Raw genomic sequence first — 21,157 nt, forward strand, 5'->3', positions numbered from 1 at the left:
GTGAGGACGGACTTGAAGAATGGAGACCAGACAGAGTGTGATTCAATCCCGTTTATTCTTCAGTCTCTCTTCCTAGTCCAAGTCCCAAGTCTTGAGTTCCTAGTTCCTAGTTCCTAGTTGTACTGCCTATGTTCTCTTCCGAGTGTCTAATGTCTACTCCTACTCCTAGTGTCTGAATCTCTGTTACTCCAAATTGTTCTCTCTAAAGTGTCTGATTCTCTCTGTCTGCCTCTGCCTTTTATATGTCTCACTTCTAAGCCATGCCTTTTGGTCACACTTTTAATCATGCCCTTAGGTCTTGTCTCTAAATCTGATCTCTAAGTCACACCTTTAAGTCACACACATTTAATTTCACACACCTTTAATCTCACACACCTTTAATCTCAAGGTATCTAAACCAAGATTATCTGAGTGTGCTCAGCTGTTGTAGGCTATTGTAATCCAAGTCTCATGTCAGGGTATATGGCTCAAGATGGCTGCAAAGCTGATAGCCGCTTTCTGCTAAAAGTCGGCCCCCAACACTATCTCAAAGAAAATAAATAGATAAATAAACAAATAAATAAAATCTGCTTAGAAATTACACCTATTGTAATATTATTAGTAGTAAGGATAATTTTTAGAAAATGGGATTTAGTACATGTTTTTTTTTTTTCCCCTCAGTATTTATATTTCCTCACAGTTTTCTCTAAAAAGGTTAGTGCTCTATTAACTATAAGGAAGGGTTTGGTGGCTGTTTGTGGTATGGGGTACTGAATGCAGAGCTTCAATCTAAGCCAGATCCCCACCCCTGGAAGATTTACTAAATGTGTTTTCCAGGAATCGAGCAAGGGTGTGGCTCTGCCTCACTGTAGCGGCTGTCAGGGTATTTAATACTGCTAGGCTTTGTTTGATAAGTGATGTGGCACTTTGCTCATTTAAACAGGTTTACTCGAAACCAACAAAGGCATTTGGAACAGAAGAGGAACCAGATGGAAGCCACCCATGTAAGTGATTAGAAACATCCTAAGGTAAATGACTGAGTATCTTACTAATTGTGTTTCAGGAAGCAAAGATTCCCTAAAAACAACTCTTTAAAAGAAAACAAGACATTGACAACCTGCAGTGGGTTTGGTGGCGTGGTTTCCTCTTAAGTTGTAACTCTAATTAAATAAAGACTCGTGTGCTTACGAAGATAGACTTTATGCTATGGTGCCTTGAAAAATATCTAAAAGAATGTGGGTAGAGAGAGCCATGGTAAGCTGCATGATTCTCCCCTCCTCCATTGTACCTTCATTTGCTTTGTTTTCAGACTTCCAACGAGCCCTCCGCTCCTTCCTGTGATCTCCTCAACCTAAGTCCCATCATGCCAGTGCCTACATCCAGTGAGGGAGCACTCAACTCCGTGAACACTCAGCTTTCAGGCCTAAGTAAGTAAGCAACCAGGCCTTCTCTCACCAGCAGAGGAGGCTGATGGGAAATAGTTCTCCTTAGTTTCCTAGTTGAACACTACCTGAGAAGGATAGAAGTCAGTCCAGCAGAGAACTATTATCAGGAGACAGAATCACTTCCTTGCAACATGGCTGGGCTAAATCCAGCAAAGGAGTAGGGTGTGTGGAGGAGGGTTTTGGAACTCATCCCACTGTCTTCAGTGGAATTTACCCGACGTGTAAGTTTTATTCCCCACTAGCTGATAGGTAAATCTCTTCTGAATATAAACTGTTACTGCTAGAGTTCTCTGCTGTACCACAGTATCAAATAAGGGACTAATTGATGCAGACAGGGGAATTCAGGGATTTGAGTCAAGAGCAAATGGTAGTTAAATGTGAAGGTAGTGAGGAAAGCTAGTTGGTGGTCCAGGTCTGCTCATAACCTTTGAGCCTTTTCTATTTTCTGAAGAGAAGCAATAGTTTGAAATGAAATGCTATTTGCACTGTAGGCTTGGAGTAGCCTTACCTAACTTTTGGCATTGTCTATCCTTATTTCCAACAATTTTTCTTATGCTACAAAATAAGCATAGTGAAAAAAAAATCTACAGTTTGAGTTCAACCAAACCATAATTTGTTTTTCTCTTACATTCTGGTGTTTCCACAGCTAGAGTATTCAGTATTGAATTTGTGGTTTCCTGCAGCCTTCTTCATTTCTGAAGTATTGGAGGCTTGCTTTATGTAAGCCAGTGAGATTTGTGGAACTACTTGCGTTGGAGAGTTTTCATGGGTTTTGGATTTTGGGCAACAGAAGATAATTATTCCCTTTTGGTGTTTTAATATTATGGGAATTTAAGAGCTTAGAGGTAAAGCTCTGTAGAAACTGTAGCTGGTCACTTTTGTGCTAGGTTAGAAGACATGTGCAGTCCTTTCCATTTTGAATGAGCTTGAGATTTTGGAATATCCCATATATAATATTTTCCATTTATGATAGCCTTTTTATGTGGCAGGGATTGTCTGCCCTTGTCTCTTTCTCTGTCCCGTATAAATGATGGTGTTTAGTCTCTCTTAGAAGAAACCCTATGATTTTATGGAGACAGAAGTATCTAAATTAGCCCCTTTTTTTTTTTTTCTTAACTGTGGAAATTGAGCATAATAATGATGGTAAACATGGACATGATAAAAATTGCCTTAAAAAAAATCAGACAAATGCATTTTATGTTCTAGGTGTCAGCTCTCCGAGTCCTGTTATAACAAACAACTTGTATCCCAGTCTTCAGCCACACATGGATTTGCTAGCATCAGAAGATACAGAAATACCCACCTTGTAAGTATATCGGTAATACCACAGACCTAATGCCATGGCATTCCGGTTACTTGTGTAAGAAAACATGGTGTTGTGTGACACTCTTTCTGAGGAGACGTGACCAAGTGTGTACTCACCCCAGATAGGGAACCTACGACAGACCAAAGCATAAATACTACTGAAGTCCAGCTTGGTAAACCATGAGTTTTATTGGGGTTCCTTATAGGAATGTGGCTGAGGGGTAATTTACAGGAGGAGAAGTGACTCAAAGATGATGCTGAATCACCAAAAGCCCATCTCAGCAGGGGTGGCAGCTCATGAAAGCTGGAGATCACTGTACAAACCTGTAGTCATCTCAACAGGATAGTGTCTCTTCCAGGCACCTCAGTTCTGGGCCTCTTCTAGGCAGCTCAGCATATTTCGGTTTCTTCCAAGTGGCTTAGTAGTCTCAGCTTCTTCCAGGTGGCTCTGTTGGTCGATTGCCTCTTCTAGGCAGCTCATCTTGTCTGAGAGTGCCTCTCAGCAGTCTTTACAGCTGATATGCTGAGAGAGGGCAGGGCCTAGTGATTCTGGTCAGTTTCAGTGACTTCCTGAAACTATTGAGTTGATTACTTTCTGAGCATAAGGAGATTCCTTGTAGGATGGAATGGTAAATTCCTCTTAGAACATCCTGTTGTGTCAATTCTCCTTAAACATCCTGTGTTTTAAGGAACTTACCTCCAAGATGGATGGCTTAGAGGAAACTGCTATACAACACATGGTACAAAAAAAATAGAGACTTTACAGTCAGATGGACCTGTGTCAAAATCTAAGCCTTGCTTCCTTTTAGCAGTTTAGCACAGTATGAAGTTAGTTCATAGCCACTGTGAGTTGTCATTTTCCTCTAAGAACTTTATTTAGGAATCATACAAAGATCATGAAATGTAAGTAAAATTCCTAATGTGGCACTTAATCCACCCCATAATAAGCTTTCAGTGTGACTCTTTCCCTGATTTTGTTCATGGTAGTCAGTTATAGGAAATGCAGTGACCAAGGAGGATGAGGAATGATTTTGGTGAGGGTAAGGGCCATACTAACTTCATGACATGCCTGTGTATAGCAGTGCTCTGTAGCTGTGTAGAGTTTATATAATAATTTGCAAAAGTTTTGTTTTGGTTTGCTTTGTTTGATTAGTACTCCCTTTGTACAGAAGAGGAGACTGGGACTTAGAAATTGGAACTTGTCAAAATCCACATAGTAATTAGCAAAGTCACCAAATCAGAAATATCAGTGGCTCATAAACATGTGCAATGCTTTTCAGATTCCTCGGAGAGTGGTAAAACACCAAGATTGGTTGGTTGGCTGGTTAGTTTTATTTATTTTTTTCTTTTAGAGTAGTTCACTATATAGCCAGGCTAGCCTAAAACTCACATAGCCGAGGCTGACCATAAATTCATAGCAATCTTCCTACCTCCATCTCCTAAGCGCAAGGATTATGGTCATGAACCATTCTGTCTGACACCCTATTATATTGTTTTCACCTCTCAGATTGGCCAGAGTTGACATGTTTGGTAGGAACTTGTTGGCTGCAAAAATAGATACACTCACAAAATCTGGTAACTTTATAAGGGACAAGTGACAATGTCTATCCTTTGGACCTGCAGTCTTACATTAGGGATAGGCAGTAGCTGCTTTCCTGTCATCCTAAGCTGCTGGGTAACATGAGAACGTGTGAGTAATACAGAGAAATCTGCCTTGCAGCAAATGTCTCCATGAAAGTTTCTAAAGAAACCAAATCTCAGCTACTGGTGTTTACTTATGTCTAATCTGTCAGATCATACTCCAGTGTGCTTAGAATCACTAGAATGACTGCTAACGTCACACATAGAACTTGAAGACACAGGACACATAACACATTGCCAGCATCTATAAATAAGTTCTGACTCAGTGGCACAAATCTTAGTTTTCTCCTCATCCCAGAAGAATTACAAACCAGTGGCTTAAAAAAAAAAAAAAATGAAACAAAACAAAAAGCAAACAAAAGAAAAGAAAACCATGGCATCTACCAGTTAATTCTTTGAAGATAATGTGTTCTGCCTTAAGTTTTTTATTTTGTCTTCTCTCTTTAATTTTGAGCAGTTCGTGATATGTGGGCATGATTTCTTTGGGCATATTTGTGTAGGGATGGCTGAGTACTTTAGTTTCCTATGGTTGCCATTACAAATTCCCACAAACATGGTGGTTTAAAACCACAGGTACTTATTATTTCATAGTTATGCAAGCAAGAAGTCTGGATTTCAGTCTGTCTCGCATTTTTTCAGTAACTGCTTCGCTTCGTCCTCATTTTGGTGATTTGGTATTCCTTGGCTTTGCTGGTTTATTGGCTATTCCAGCTTTTGCCTCTGCCCTCTGGGCCACTCTTAGGTGCAACTAAAATCTTGCTCACATTTTCTAAGGTCACTGTCCATCGACTTGAAGCCCAATCCCATCATCCAGTTGAAAATCCCTAACTACACGCATGGTGTCCTCGTTTCAGAATAAGACAACACAGGTTCCAGGCATTATGACTTGAACATGCTTTGAGAGAGGTTGGATAGTATTCAATTCACTGCATGGGCCCTCTGGAATCTATGAGTTTCTGTCTTTCACCAAACTACTTTTGGGGGCTTACTTATTCATATTTCTTTTCAGTGCTACACACAGTCTGCTTTCCTGCTGGGACTCTGAGAACAGTTTTTGGCTCTGTACCATCCATCTCCTAAGTGTTTTCGGGCCGGCTAGTTAGTCTCTTTCATTCTTGTTCAAACTTGAGTGTTGGTAAAGCTGCTGGGAATGCTGGGGGCTGTGGGTAAAGCAGCTGGGAAACTCAGAGAGGGTTCCTCCACAGGGAAGTTAGGCACGGCTGCTGTGGCTCCACAGTTCCTTATGGTGCAGCCCCAATGACACGAGAAAGTCCATGGGTTTTTACAGGCTTTAGTGTCATGGCGGATGGTGGATGGATCTGGATGCACACCCCCCAAAACCCAGGGCAGACCTGAGTTAAATAGGGAGGGAGAGAAGGGGGAGGGGCTGGGGAAGAATGCTTAATTGGCTCCACCCTCTGGCCTTCTGGTACCTCATTAGTATGTAAATCTCTCTAGGGGTTGAGGCACTGTTTTCTGACTGTTGGCCATAGACCTCTCTGTGTGAGTGGTTGTTGAAGGGCTGAAGCTAAGTGAAAAGAACCAGGGCCTGGGAGCAGAGCTGAACTCCTGCCGTCCAATAAGGTTCCGGGGTTCCAAGCTCGCTTGACCAAGCACCCAGCTGCTTCTCACAGCCCACCGCCCTACACTTGAGTATGTCTATGGTGTATGTTCATGTTCACCAACTCTTCTGTCATCTCCATTTCACAATGAAACTGATTCTGAATTTGTTACTAACATAATTTTTAAAAACTTTATTTCTGTATGTTTTCCACTTGTTAGCTGACACTTTCGTTTTTCTCTATTTTTAAGACTATTACTGTAAGTGCTTGCATCTTGGAATATTTGCACTACAATAGCTGCTTTAAAATCTCCTTGGGATAACTCCAGCATCCATGTCCTCTAGATAATCATTTCTGTTGGCTGTTGTCTTAACACATTAAATTTTTTTCTGGTTCTTTATATGCGGAGTCATTTTGAAATCATATCTTTGGCATTTTTTGATTTTTATTAGTATATGCTTGGTTTTGGTAAAATGTCATCGATAATGTTGATACTTTGATTTTAGTAAGCAAAGAACCTGGTTAGATTCATTTCACAATCTCAGCCTGCCTCTGTATATGGGGCTTGAAAGTCGGCTGAATTTTCAAAGCCTTGCTGTGCATTTCAGATCTATCCCACCATGTACCACCTTGAAGTCAACCAGAAGTCTAGCAGCAGTTTGCATTGTGTTCTCAATATCTGTATATCACTATGGAGACTGGATTCGTGAACGTACACGGGTCACTCTTAGGAGTTCATAACAACCTTACGAGGAAGTTTTCCTGGATTCTCTCCTTCGTGGTTTCTCTGGTGCTCCGCTTCTCAGTTCTCTGCTCATCTCATCATCTGCTAACCAGATCATTGGCCCTCGGCCGCACAGCCCTCCTGTGCTGTTGAAGTCATAGCTCTGCCCATTGAAGAGGAAGTTTCCCTCCTTTGAGAGTTTAATCTCCTCTATCTGTGCATGTAGCCCGTGGAGTCAGGGCAGCCACTGTGGGCTTGACTGTGTTTGGGATGTAAGGGTGGGTCAGAGGCAGCTAGGGGTGTCCTTTTTGCTCCCTGCATGCAAGTGGAAGCTTTCCTTTCAAGGCTGTTATCCCTTATGCCTGTATCTAGGGTTCAGGCTATATTCAAGTCTAGAGAATACAAAGAAGGGTAATTCAACAGTAGTTCACTGGAATTTACATTTTGGTCATCTTTCCCAGTCAGCCATTTTCACATTCCTGACTATAGCTTCTGTTTTTGTTTTGTTTCCAGCTTTTATAGTGGCATTCTGTAAAAGTAATGAGATACATTTTTGTTTTCCCACTCCACTTTACCCAGAATGAGAACTCTCCCATCTCTCTTCTCTAACCCTTGTTCTGCACTGCTTCTCATCGTTCAGGCTGTAATGGGTGTTAGCTATGGATGGAAATAAATGAAGGCTGCGTTTGCACACTCCGGGGCCGCAGATCCACCATTGCAAAAGGCCAATATGTTTGCTGACTTTCATGATCTGACCTAGAAGGCACTCAGACCAGATGGCAATGGTTATCATTTTGTGAGTGTGAAGTGGGGTGCCATTTTGTGTAGTTTGCCGGCCTTCTTTTCAGAGCAGGAAGATCATCTTCTTTTCGCATCTGTGTTCTTGCTGTAGGGTAATCATGCTGTGTTATCACACTATCCTAGGTTTCCCCAGAGGACCAGCCAAAACCTTGCCTCAAGTCACACATACGATAACGTGAGTAACAAAGCCCTTTTGCTAAAGTTCATCTAGTCAGCCGCCAATCGTGACCAGAAGCACTGTTCGTTGCCTCGCAGGCTTGACTCCACATACCTTCACAGTTGGCTGACAGAGCCATGGTTGGCAACCTCAACCTTCTGAAGATAGACAAATTTTATTTTACTTCCCTTAGATAAGATGGTTAAAGATCATGATATCATAATTTCTATATATACAACTCAATGGTACAGCACCTGTCTAGTATGCACAGGCCCTAAGTTTGATCTCCAGCACTGCAAGAAAAAAAATATGTAGTTCCTCCAACATTGTTTGTATTTGCAAAGACTTCGGAGTATTCGTCCCTCCCTCTCTAAACTCCTCCAAAGGACAACAGTGTCTCTCATGTAGTCACACTTGTGCCTCATTCCTGTCCTAGTTCCTCTTTTGTGCACATGACTCTCACACAGTCCTCGTTTCTTTCCATTTCTTATCTGGATCCCATCTTCTCTCAAAGCACAGACTTCCCTCTCTGCCTGATTTACCTTCATTCCTTTAGGGCCCTTTGTTTCTCCCACTTTCTCCTTTAGCCAGAGTGGCCCACAAACTCCTCAGCCTCCTCTCTTTACCCTCTAAACAGTGGGATTAAAGGCATGCATTATCATGCCTAGCTTTGGTTCCTGCTTAAAATAACCAAGATTTGACAATCAATGTAATTTTAACTCCAGCCTAGACCCTGCTCCCTGAACTCAGTTCCTATCATTTACTCTGCTCCTTTTCTTCCCAGTAACTACTCTTCTCAGAAGAGCAAGAACCAGCTCTTCTAGCAGATTCCATATCTCACTAAACACTTTGTCAGGTGCTTAAAGCCTTGTAAATATCATCAACCCCACTGTTTTCCCTTCTGCTTTAAAATATGCTCACTGTCCACATCTCTCCACTTTCATGCCCCAGCTTAAGCGATCATACAGTAGATACTGGAATAACCTCTCCAGACTCCTGCTAAGCTTTTGCCTCCCAGCGATGCTCTGCAGCCCCATCCCATGTAGCCCCAGATGATCCCGGACTCATCACATCACCTACTCTTAACAAGACAAACCTGAGCAGTCTCCAGCGATCTTACTCTGTCCATAACCTCTCCTGCCCGACTCCTGATCTCTCCTGGCTCAGTATGCTTCAGCCATGATAGCCTTCCCGACTTCAGAGCTCTGTAATAATCAGTCAGCACTTTTCCTGACGGTCCCCAGTGGTGAGGCATTCATTCCCAGGCTGTCAGAACAGAACCCCATTCTACATCAGCCTCTCTCCTCCCATATCCTGCTCTTTCACCACACAACAGGCCACTGGACACTGATTTCTATTTCTTGTCTGTTTTATTTCCAGTCTTACTAGTGCCTGGCCACTAATAAGTAGATGCCCAGGACATATTTCTAGGATGAAGGAGGAAATTTCAAGAAGAGTTTTTGATTGACACAGGGTCTTGCTATGTAGATGGGGTGAGCCTCAAGTTCACCATCTTCCTGACTCAGACTCTCAGATTCTATCTTTATTTGGGTGTGCTAGCTAAACCTAGATCAAGAAGAAATGTATCTTTGTTGGTTTTGCTCTGATAGCATCACTGCATGCCTGCTCGTAAACGGAATCTCATTCCTGTTCAAGGCTGAGATTTCACATGCAGGGGGAAACGGAAGCTAGACTGAGCCGCCTATTTCCAATTCTTCCTTTAAAAAAAGTGGTTTTTTTTTTAAACACATTTTACATTTTATGTGGGAAATGGAACATAACGAGCATGAAACCACGCAGAAAAGTAGTCAATTTTACAAGTAGTTATTGCTTTAAAATGAAAGTAGTAAAAATGACTAGTTCGCACTCAGTTGAGTGTGTATGGGTCTTGGCGCAGTGCCATTTGGAAGCCAGGAAATCTAAGTAAGGAAAATGCTTACTGTAGAATGTATGCCTGAACATGTGCTATACTCTCTTCAGTTTCTGGAACACTCCAATTCAGTATTACTACAGCCAGTCACCGTACACACTGCCACAGCAGCAGCATCGGACCAGAGGCTGCCACCCTTGCCAAGTAATCATCCAGGTATGCAAGACCTTACGCTTTGTATCAAATATGCAAACTTGTGAGAATGCCAGAATCAGCCAGAAATTATGACCTAGAAATAGGGAAGAAATGTGGAGAGCACATTGTCCATTGAAGCTACAGGGAATAAACTCAGGGATGACAACCTTTTGACTCACATTTAGCTTATAAAAATACTTGTGAACTGAATGTTGTACTAGGTTCACGCTAAAGTAAATACAGTTTTAGCTGAGGCTTGGAGAACATTTTATGTATAGATCCGTGGCACTTAGTAGCATTTGAACAGCCTGTTTTGGTTCTATTTGTTAGAATCATATGCTTAAAAGTCTAAATTAAATATTCAATATTGTTATTAAATATCAAATAGATATGGATTGTGTGCACTCTTCACGAGCACAATGTGTACTAACTGCTCTTTTTTTTCTCCATCTAAAGTGATAAAAAACAGTCATCTCCAGCCACCCAATTACTACGAGGTAATGGAGTTTGATCCCTTAGCTCCCGCTACAGAGTAAGTCATTTATAAAATTATTAATTTATGTCTTGTTGTGATTCCCTTTGAAGACACAGCTAGCTGAGCTTGGACATTCATTTAACTTTGTTTAGCTCTTGGCAGAAATTGATTACCTTATTAAAAAGATTTATTCGATTTTATGGTGGTCATTGCTCTTAATGGCCTTATTGTTCTCCGAGAAATAAAAATGCTACGCTTGCACATTACGAATTAACTGGAACCAACATTCTGCATAGATTGGTGGCAAGTGTGTCTTTAGCATTGACAGCATGTTAATGCCACAAAAAGGCAAATAAAAGAACTTTTGGTCTTCAACATGTATGGCAAATATATCACTAAAAGTATTAATGTTAAAACTGTTTTACAGCCAGTAATAGCCATAAAGGACTCATCTACTTTGAACCTGGAGGAGACAAGAGTTGGGGGGTCACAGGCGAGGCCAGTGTAGGCTTCATGGCAAGACCTTGACCAAAAGATGAAAATTCTCCTAATTTGAAATCCTTAAGGTAGCATCATCACTTAATGATTTCCCGTTTGCTGAGTTGTATATGGGATAGACAGGAAGCACATTATAGGGTTGTATTATGTGTTTTATTTGCCTGCACACATGTCTGCATACATGTGTACCTGTACCTGTGGGGGCAAGAAGAGGCATCAGATTCCCTGAAACTGTTGTTATAGACCTCTGTAAACCTCTGTGTGAGTGCTAGGCATTGCCCCCAGGTCCTCTGAAAAGCAGCCAGTGTTCTTAACTGCTGAGCCGTCTCTCCAGCACTATATCCTATTACTGTCCCTCCCCCAGCTGTAAAAAACAGTCAAAACAAGTTTTTGGAGATCACTATTCAGAACTGGTAACCTGGAATCTGTATCTGGCTGGTCCCAATTGTATTTTGTTTGATCTATGCAGAATTTAAAATGTGCGTTTAAAAACTAATTACCAATAGTTTAAAACTAATGTAACCAAAATAGTATTTCTCAAGCTTTGAGATACTGTAGAAACACCAGGCCTACATGTTTCTAATCTAGGAAAGTGGTGGCAGTGAGGAGTATGTGTCTTCTCTACAGAGTATATTCTGTAGTTCAGCGCAGTCCACTTAACCAATGACTACCAATGACCTGGCGCATGTAAGCATCAGATACTGCCCCCTCATTTAGGCCCTTAGACAGCCATTTGGCACCATTTATTAGTAAACCTTAATGGACTCAGGAGACCTTCCTGCCCTGCGTGCTCAAATTATAGGCATATACCATCACACCCAACAGCTAAGCACTTTTCCAAACTCAGGATGATGAAATTTCTGTAGGTAATGCTTGATAAAAATAGCTATGTCTCTGAACATATTAGTAGTTAGAAAAACTGGTACTTAAATCCCATGTCCAGCTATGTCAGATGCCTGAGCATATTCAAATTAACAGCTTTAATTAGGTATGTCATGTCTAGGTACCTCAGGTGAGACATATGGTCAGTAAGCAAGCTGGAGAAGTATAACCCTCAACTCTTTACCACTGTGGTTCTTGCTTTCTGGAGACTTAGAACCTCAGGTACACTGAAGGTCTGATTAAATCCAGAACTAAAGAAAAAGCATAGACTCTTAGAAGTTCTGGGCTTTTCATATCACTTGGCCAGGAATCCCAGGCCAAGGATTCCCCCCCCCCCCCCAAAATTGGGACATAGATTTATCTCCAAAACACATGTAATTCTCTTGTTGAACATTTCCTGTATATTGAAAGCAGTGACTTTCAACAAGACAAGTTCTCTGTTGTTGTAAACATTAAATGTAATATGGTGACAGAAGTTAAACTTGCAGGCATGTATGATGTGTCATTCCTGTCAAGAGTAAAGGGTATAGTGACTAGAGTGGATGAAACAGGAATAACTAACGTAAGTGAAGGCTAGAAGGGAGTCAGAGGAGCCAGCATTGCTAGTTGTGGCCAAGTCTGCAAAAGAACTTGAATAGAAATCCAGTAACAAGTTTTAGCACATTCAGTGAGCTGGAAATGCTAACACAGAGAATGGGGATCTAGTGCCAGAGGTAACTATGATGAACTCTACCCAGAGTACAAACAGGTCAACAACCGAAAACTCAATGTTAGACTAAGTTACATGGAAATAGGTAATTTTATTAAAAAGCATTTTAGTGGAGACAGAAACCATGTTCTGATGTTAAAAAGTTAGTGAAAGTAAGAACTCAAATGTAAAAAGATGGGTGTAGGTTGGTGACTAGAGGATCACTGAGGTAGGTTCTAGTAGCCATGGGATGAGAGACTGCACTGTATAAAAAAACCTGGAGCTACATCTTAAAATTGATGAAGTTAGTTGCTTTGGTTTGTTTCATAGTGCTGTTATTTTGGAGGCTTCCCCAGCTGTGTTTTGCTACCATTCTGCATATGAATGTTATCTTTGGGTACAGACATTTTTGAGATATAAAGGTATATAGAAAAAAACTGAAGTAAATCATTAAAATTATAATTTATTAAAGGTACAAAGATGGCCAATACAAGCTACAGGTTTCTCCTGTTTAGATTATAATACAATGTTAAATAAGGCAGACTTAAAATTTTTTAAATAGTTTAAAACCCAGAGCTTTATCTTTGAAGAAAAAAAAATCAAACTGCCCAAATTTGAGTCATAGTTTTCCTTTAAATCAAAAGTAAAGATAACTTGGTTTGAAAAGATATAGGAAAGATGCTAATATCAGATGCTTCATGTTAGAATAAGTTCAAGGTTAAAGACCTCTGTTTTAATTCACTTATGATGTCTGAACTCCCCCCGAAAAGCCTGTATTTTTAGTTCTAGTGGTGGTGATAATGGTACTTTGAAACTGATGTGTAATTCTTCTGCCTTGGTGGCTTTTCTTTTAGAGCTGTTTATGAAGAAATTGATGCTTACCACCAGAAAGGAACTCAAAGTCATAGTGACTGCTGAGGTAATAGACACCAACTTATGCAACTTAACTTTCATATAATTGCGGCAGAATTATCACATTTTGTATGAAATTCTGAAAGGACCACATAAGTCTGACACTTGCCTTAGTTCCTCCAACTACCAAGTTCCTCTGAATTACTTAGTGATGACCAGTGCTCACTAATGAAATATAATCTTTGTTCTCTTATCTAGAAATGAGGCATGAAAATTCAAAAGTTGGTTTTGGGTATATAAGTATTAATGCTAACAAAACCAGGTGATCAGTAGAAATTCCTTGTCATTTTAATGCAGCTCTAATGGCTCTGGTAGGCTTACATACCTGGACCAACAGAGCCCATCATTAGTGCTCCTGCGCCCATTATCCTAGTCACACACTACTGGACACCTGGTCACCACTGACCTGTTCTTTTTATTCCCTTCTCATCTGTAATCATGGGGGAAATACATTCCATCCTTTCTGCTGCTTAACTGTGGTCTTCCAGGCGTTCAGGAAGGGCAGATGGGCCAATGTCTTCTCTTTATTTTAGATACATGAACTGAGCATCCCAAAGGGCCCGTTCTCTAACGTAGTCCCTGATCAACTGAGGCCTGGAAGACAAGACTTGCCAACAGGGAAAACCTCAGTGGACCATTTCTCTGCTGGAAGCTTCAAGAGAAGAGTTAACACTTCCTGGCCAACACTGCTGCTCCTGACAATGGCTTGAGATTTCAGGAAAATCTGGTTGTGAGGAAAACTGCCTAGTACTAGGCCAACTGGTTAAACTATGGACTCTTATGTTGTGCAGGCATTGCTACAGTACAAATCATGACACATATATGATAGGGGTACTTTACGATTGATCATCCTACTATAAAACATTATAAACAGATGGGGAAAGGAAGAAAATGAGTGCCTTTATTTAACTGAATCTGAATGTAGAATTCAGTTTGTACCTGTTTATAAATAACATTTTGGTTTAGAATTGCTTGAAAAACTTGATGACTTGTTTAATGATATTTCAAGTGCCTGAGCAGGTCACTCCATCAGGTGGCCGTTAGTTGTAGTTAGTTCTTTATAATGTTAAACATTCTTGCCTTTTATTATAATTTACATTCTGATTTGAAACAAATATAACTGGAAAACAGGACAGTGCATCATTTATATAAAATTAAATTACTATTAATTTGTCAGAGTTGTGTTGTTTTTATCTTCCAGTTTAATGAGCTTTTATGTCAGTAGGTCTTCACAATTTCACCCTTACGTGATAACATTAATGAATTTTGAATTATGACAGTAAATGCTAGCTTAGACTAGCAGATGTAATTCTTCTGTTAGATCAGGATACCATCATTTCCAGGTGATTATCTAGTCAGTACTCTGAATAAAACAGCCCTCAAGCTTAACAGAAAAAGCCACGCTCGAACTAAGAATGCAAACTTCGGAGCAAGTGACTTCTTTTCCACAGAGTCTTCTTTTGATTCAGCCAAAAGAGTTCAGCAGGTGGAGGCCTTTGCTGCTGTCTCTAATTCCTGAGACGCTCACAGTAGAGAAAGCTGTCTCCCACAGCTTGCCCACTGACTACTACATTGTCTGCTGCAGCATGGGTGCCATGCATCTTCCCCATATACTAAGAAGATAAATTAATTTTTAAAATTTTACATGGTGTCAGTTTGTACTGAAGGAAACCAGCAAACAGCATGCCTATGAAGTAAAACACTTGTGTATGGTTTCTTTTTCGAAGTTTTCAGATACATTATTATAGGTATGAAGGGCTAATGCTTCAGGAGGAATTAAACTGAACTATTAAAGCAGTTTATATAAAGCAGTTTTTTTTTCTGTGTGTGGGCAGCCAGAGCATGCATACACAAGCAAGCTGACTCTCCTGGCTCAACCTCCCGTCTCACTGGAAGAACACTGGGATTACAGATGTGAGCTACTACATTCACTCTTTTAAAGCTGGTTCCAGAAACCAGAACTCAAGTTGTCAGGCCTATGTGGCAAACACTTTAACCCTCTGATTCACCTCCCTGGCCCATGATGCAGTTTTTAATAGTCACACTCGTGACACCCTGGGCAGTCTTATATTCTTCAAACTTAGAACATGAACAACATTCATATTCTACTACTTAAGACAGAGCAGCAGTTGTTTCCTGTCCTTAAGTACCTCACAGGATAGCAGCATCTTTTCACCACAGACTGAGTTCTGAACTTGTTTTCTCAGTCATAAGTGGGATAAATGAAGTTGCAAAGAAAGAAAGATAAAAACCATTTAAAATACAAGGTTTCAAAATATATTACTGTAGAATATTTCTCTTCTGAGAAAGCACAATATATGATTTTCCAAAAATCACAAATCTGAAGCAGGTCTTGAGAACTACTTCAATTATAGCCTGGAACTGGCAACTTGTGCCCTTCCTTCGCTTCAAAAAAAGTGTAAGAAAGAGTGATGAGATCGACATTCACCATTCGTGGATCTTCTGCAAATTCAGGATCAATGTAGAAAAATACTGGCATATCTACTTCTTCTTGTGGATTAAGTCTTTGTTCTTCAAAACAGAAGCACTACAATTATAGAAAGATACTTGGTGAATAGCAGACCTACTCTATTGCTTAAAGCAATATTCATTTCCTGCCCTTAAGTGTCATTATAGGACAACAGCATCTTTTTATCAAAGACTAAGTTTTGCTTTAATGGTTACAAATATAGTAGCCAGATATAGTGGTGTAGCCCTTTGATGCCACCACTTGGAAGGCATAGGCAGGTGGGTCTCTGTATGTTCCAGTCAGCCTTGGTCTACACAGAGCCCCAGGACAGTCAGAATTACACAGACCCTGTCTCCAAACAACCAAAAGGAGCAAACACCATCTAGCTAGTGTAGGCAATGAAGAGTTTTTAAAAAGGCTTTATATTTAGACAAAATAAGTACTAATTGACGCTTTTGGTTTTTCTTTTTCTGAATCAGGGTCTCACACTATAGCCTAGGTTGGCTTAGGATCAATTACATATCTGGCTGGCCTCTACCTCATGGCCCTGTTCCCATCTCAGCCTTCTGAGTACTAACGTGAATTATACAATACCCAGCCAGAAAAGAATTTTTAGAAACTAAAAGCATTTAATTCACACTAAGCAGTTTCTCAAACATTTATTATAAAGTTTATATTCAGCTTACCTGTATTTTATTGAAATATTGCCCAGCTTCAAATGGTACAACATTATATGTAGAAATTCCAATTACTGGTTTGTCAGTAGGATTCTTAGCTTTATAAAATGCCAGTGCGGTCTCTCCTGGTACCACCTGTTTTAATAAACATATATTAACTCCAATGCCCTTCTTTCCTCTTGCTAAATTAAGTCATTATTTGCCTATTCATTGGACCATAATACCTAGTCCAATGTATTGTAAATATTGCAACAAGCCTATCTTGTTGTAGTAAAACCAACCAAACAAAATCTGTTAAGAAGTTAATAATTTGAAAAATTAAAAACAACAAAAAACAGCGGCAACCAAGGCCATAAAAATTTTCCATTGGATATCCTGTTGCCTGTACCATTTCACCATCACCCTGTTTACTGCCATCCAATTTGAACCATTATCCAAAACTATAACGTACAAAATCCTTAGTGAAGATAGGTGATGTTCACTAAACTGGACAAGCACTATGATTTATAACAGTTTGTTAATAGTAACGTTTGGAATGAAAGCTTTGTGAGTCATCTCCAACCAACATGCAAATCTCACTCCAGACCCTCGCAGGACTGCAATTAGTAAAACATGTCCAAGTATATGAATGCAATATAGAAGAATAGTTACTTCTGTTACCATCGAAAAAACCACCTCAAACCTAAACCTTTTGGTAGTGGGGTTGCATAGCTCAATGTGGAGTGACCCTGGTTCAGACATCAGTACTTTCTCCTACCCTCAAAGTTACAGTTTTTTTTTTTTTTTTTTTTTTTTTTTTTTTTTTTTTTTTTTTTTTTTTTTTTTTTTGAGGGACAGAACTACTTCTGATAAAACAGTAAATTACTTTTTATTATTACCAATGATTCTCCACATTTTTCTTGTTATCTGACCAGGTACTGCCATAAACTCAACATTAATGACCAAGGAATTCAATCAGCTTTTAATCATGATTATAAACACATGACATTGTTCCAAGTTATTAAAAGTTAAAATACAGCCAGCACCATACAAAGAACATCCCTCTATACCCCTAATTCACATACATCTTCATGCCATGGTTGAATCTAATTACAATAAGTTTACAGAATAAAAATGACTGAATAAAACCTTTGTTTAAAACAAAGGTTAATGCATGGAGAAATCAAGAAAAATAGCGAGCAAGGCTAAGTTGAGGCAGGACCATGAGTTTTAGGCCAGGTTGGGCTACACATTGAGACTCTGTCACAAAAACCTCTAATGATACATACAAAGAGAAGGCACTTTTAAAAAGCAGACATTTCAAAACACTAACTGAATAACTACATTTCATGAACTATATTCCACAATTATTGAGTATAATTACTCACGGGGTGTCCTAGCATTCTGAAATGACCTTAGACAGGTGCAATAGTTACTCACATATATCTCTGTTTGCTGAGGTCTGAAGTTCCACTGGAGACCGGCATGAACATCAGCATTGAAGGTGACCTTGATGATGCGGTCCTTAACAGGCACCATGTTTTCAATCTGGTCTGACGAGTGTCCTGCTACTGCTGATCCTCCCAGTCCAGTAGTCTAGAACAAGACACTGGATATGGTAAGCAGCAGCCTTTAGATCTTCACTTACTTACTGGATAAAAGTAAAGTTTGAAAAGCGATTGAATGTTTTACTTAGAGCCAAACTGTATGCTACCCCCGACCATTCCTGTGACTGCGTCAACGGTTTACATGTTCTTTGTTAAAGTGAGTCCTACTTTTTCAGCAGTGAGTCATTTTAAAAAGCAGATTTTGAAGACAAACTATTAATCTCTGAGAGGACAGCAAATATTTTCAAGTGTAACTTTCTTTAAACAGAGTTCCTTCACTGCTAGTATATTTTACATAAACTATTATTCACTTAAAAAAAAAACTTTATCCAAACCTGGTCATTTCAACTTAAACACAGAACTATCTACTTTTCCATGTTCCTGTGTATACTTTTCTGTACCATGGATTTGATAGTTCAAATTAGTTCAGAGCTTTATTTTTATATTCTGCTTTCCTAGGGCATCATAAATGCTTTTCCACGTTGGATGGCTACTGTTTTTTTGCCTCTTAGCTGTAATTCTCTGCATACACACAGCCTACTTATCCTTCTTCACAAGTTAATGAGTACCTGACTTTCTTTTTCTTTTTTGGCTACCCAGCCAACTACCATAAAGTACCAAAGAGTAATTTGTGTCTGACGTTTCCTCATTGCCATTATTTCCTTATGGGATGTGGAGGTGGTGCAACCTTCAAGGTGTACTGCTGCTTGAGGTTACCAGAATTCTGACTTCCAGAGAATTTACCTTTCTTACACCAGAAAAACAAAGGAGCCTAAAGGAGGATGCAAAAACAAAAAACCTACAATATTAATATTAATATTAATATTTTAATCTTTCTTTCACTTGTTACACAAGTTACTTAGCTTTCTCTCGATACTGTCAAATTAAACTTTAATCCTAAAAGATAAATCATGAATTTGACCTTATCTAACAGGTAAGGATATGATTCTGTTTAAGAGACTAAGTTTTAAGATGAACTATTTTTTTTTCCTAAAGAATTTAAATCGGCTGAATAAAAAGCAATTTAAGTGTGCCCTTCTCCAATAACAATCCCTTATATAGTCTAAGGGCATGTTATTGACGTTTCTCAAGTTTAGTGTTTAAACTAAAACGTAGAAAACAGGAAAATAATGTCCGGCTCCAGCCTATATCTATTACTGAGTCAATCACAGTTTCCCTGGGTTACATTTTAGTTTACTCATAAAATGGGACCATTCTATAGCTTCCTATATGTACTTTCTTATTTCATGCTCTCAAACTCAGTGATTCCCTAAGTAACAGGGCATCCTTTTGTTAATACCAGTGTTCAACGTGGAACTTGATTTTCTTTTTTTCTTTTTCTTTTTTTAAACCTAAGGCTAACCTAGCCTAGCCTGTTGCTAACCTAGCCAGACGAAAGCATGTGAACATACACGCAGGAGTGTCAATTCCATTTCTGTCGGTCTCGGGACTACTGGCACTTTAGGTTGGACAATTATTTGGGGGAGGAGGGTGTCCTGTGAACCTCTTGGTATGCGACAGCTTCTCTAACCTATACTCACGAAGTGCCAGCAGTTCCGTATCCCTGTGCTTCAAAGAATGGCTGCATTGCTAGCCCTTTGAGGGGTGGCACCAGCTCCATCATTACCCGAACCTGCATCCACGTGCAAGTTTTTTTTTTTAGTGACCTTGGGCACGTCCTTCCCGGTCTGGAACCGAGGCGACCCCGGGCGGGTAACCTCGGCCTCCCCGACGGGGTGATTGATGGCTCGGGTGGGACCCGTGCCACGCCTCCTCCGTCCTACCTGGCAGTAGAGCCGATAGAGGGGCACCGCGGCGTAGGAGGCCCCCAGCATGCCCACGGCGGCCGCGGCCACGTAGGTGAGCACCGTCTTGTTCCGCCGCCGCCACTCGTCCTCCTGCGCGCGCTGGAAAGGGTTGCTGCTCCTCGGCCGCCGTGGCGGCTGCGCGGCGGGACCCCGGGCCCCGCTCGGCCGCTTCCATGTCCCGAAGCCTCTCAGTCCCCCGTCCGCGCCTCCGAGCCCATTCCACCCGGGCCTAAGAACACGCTCTCCGTTCAGCACAGTTCGCCCCGGCCACCCGGACTGGCTCCAGCCCCGGCCACACAAAACCACGAACCTCCATCCCGGACACCAGAGCCCTCCCATAACCCCCCCGGAAAGAACGCCCGCCTGTCAGGGCCACCAGGCGAGATCTCGCGAGACCTCCCGACTCTCGCGGTACCCGGCTTGAGCCCCGCCGCTGCCTTGACTACCAGATTCCACAGGTAGCAGTCGCGCTACGGAGGCCGGGTGGCCCGAAGAGGGTAAGTTCGCGTTTTTTTTTTTTTTTTTTGCTAGACGACTTGTGCTTCGCACTTTGTTTCCTTGTGCTACTTCTTTAATTTACTTTGAGGAAAATGCATTTAGGCCTTCGGCGTGCAAGCTCCTCACTGGGCATTGTACCCGCATCTTCCCAAACTCCGCCAGCCTTTGTCTCAGCCTAGCGGCCCCCAGCGGCAGCCCTGCCGCGGGGCTTCCACTTGGGGTTCGCTAAGCCCCATTGCTTACTGCCTCTGACTGAGCGCAGGCAAACTTCCCTCTCTCAGGAACACTTACGGTGACCACCGCATTTCTCTCCAACGCCCTCGACGTGTGCATCTTCTCAGCCCCGTGTCTTCCATTGCGCTGATAACCACTCTGCTATTTACCTAGCAAAACCCATCAAATCAGAAAGCCATCGGGAAAAAATCAAGTTTGTTCAGAATAGAGGGACCAGGACATGGGGACCTTTAGCAGAGGGACTGAAGGAAGAAAGATGTGCATCTTGCAGACAGAGACCCCTGGGAAATACGCTAAAGCTGTCTTCAGTTCTCTAATACTCGCCAAACAAGGAGCAGTTTTAAATAGCACTAAGAGCAGATTCGGAGGTTAAGCATTAATGAATTTACTCAATTCTTGTCCTTGAATAAATTTTATTTTATTATGACTTCTCTGTAACCTGATGGCCTTATTTCGTGAATGGAAACCACAGTAGTTCATGGGGATAAGAATATAATGTGATTTTGCCATTGCTTGAGGCACAGTAAGAATTTTATAAAAGGTCATTTCTTTTGCAAAATAATGGCTATTTTTAATTAATTCTTTGAGGGTATTTTACTCTGTATTTGGATCATATTCATCCCCTACTCCAGGCTCCTCCCAGATCTACCCTTCCGCCTACTCTATTGAGTCCAGTCTGAAGGCAAACTAGTGATCAATGCGTGTGATCAACTATACCATTAAAGAAAACTGACTTTTCTCCTTCCAGAA

The 21,157-nt window shown here is 40.9% G+C and overlaps 3 protein-coding genes across 9 annotated transcripts in view; 2 read left to right on the forward strand and 1 right to left on the reverse strand.

The window, feature by feature from the left end:
• Tom1l1 (target of myb1 like 1 membrane trafficking protein) overlaps positions 1-14,310 on the forward strand; it is a 44,657-nt gene extending 30,347 nt beyond the window's left edge. Inside the window, exons 9-16 of the mRNA XM_034505785.2 lie at positions 923-983; positions 1,289-1,406; positions 2,631-2,730; positions 7,581-7,632; positions 9,595-9,700; positions 10,136-10,211; positions 13,077-13,141; positions 13,668-14,310. Coding sequence (XP_034361676.1) covers positions 923-983; positions 1,289-1,406; positions 2,631-2,730; positions 7,581-7,632; positions 9,595-9,700; positions 10,136-10,211; positions 13,077-13,140 — 577 coding nt within the window. The 3' untranslated portion in view covers position 13,141; positions 13,668-14,310. The remainder of the gene's footprint in view (positions 1-922; positions 984-1,288; positions 1,407-2,630; positions 2,731-7,580; positions 7,633-9,594; positions 9,701-10,135; positions 10,212-13,076; positions 13,142-13,667) is intronic.
• Cox11 (cytochrome c oxidase copper chaperone COX11) lies at positions 12,666-20,058 on the reverse strand. Its single transcript, XM_034505786.2, has 4 exons — positions 19,652-20,058; positions 17,701-17,856; positions 16,291-16,416; positions 12,666-15,682 (listed from the first exon to the last, which is right to left on the reverse strand). Exons 1-4 carry the CDS (start codon positions 20,012-20,014, stop codon positions 15,500-15,502), a joined length of 828 nt encoding a protein of 275 aa, XP_034361677.1. The 5' UTR covers positions 20,015-20,058; the 3' UTR covers positions 12,666-15,499.
• Positions 20,059-20,084: 26 nt separating this feature from the next.
• Positions 20,085-21,157, forward strand: part of Stxbp4 (syntaxin binding protein 4) — a 155,870-nt gene continuing 154,797 nt past the window's right edge. For all 7 annotated transcript variants that reach the window (XM_034507119.2, XM_076936025.1, XM_076936029.1 and 4 more), the window contains exon 1: positions 20,085-20,172. The gene's annotated coding sequence lies outside the window, so the exon portion shown is untranslated. The remainder of the gene's footprint in view (positions 20,173-21,157) is intronic.

Source organism: Arvicanthis niloticus, chromosome 6, assembly GCF_011762505.2.
Source record: "Arvicanthis niloticus isolate mArvNil1 chromosome 6, mArvNil1.pat.X, whole genome shotgun sequence".
In the NCBI taxonomy this organism is placed as follows: Eukaryota; Metazoa; Chordata; class Mammalia; order Rodentia; family Muridae; genus Arvicanthis; species Arvicanthis niloticus.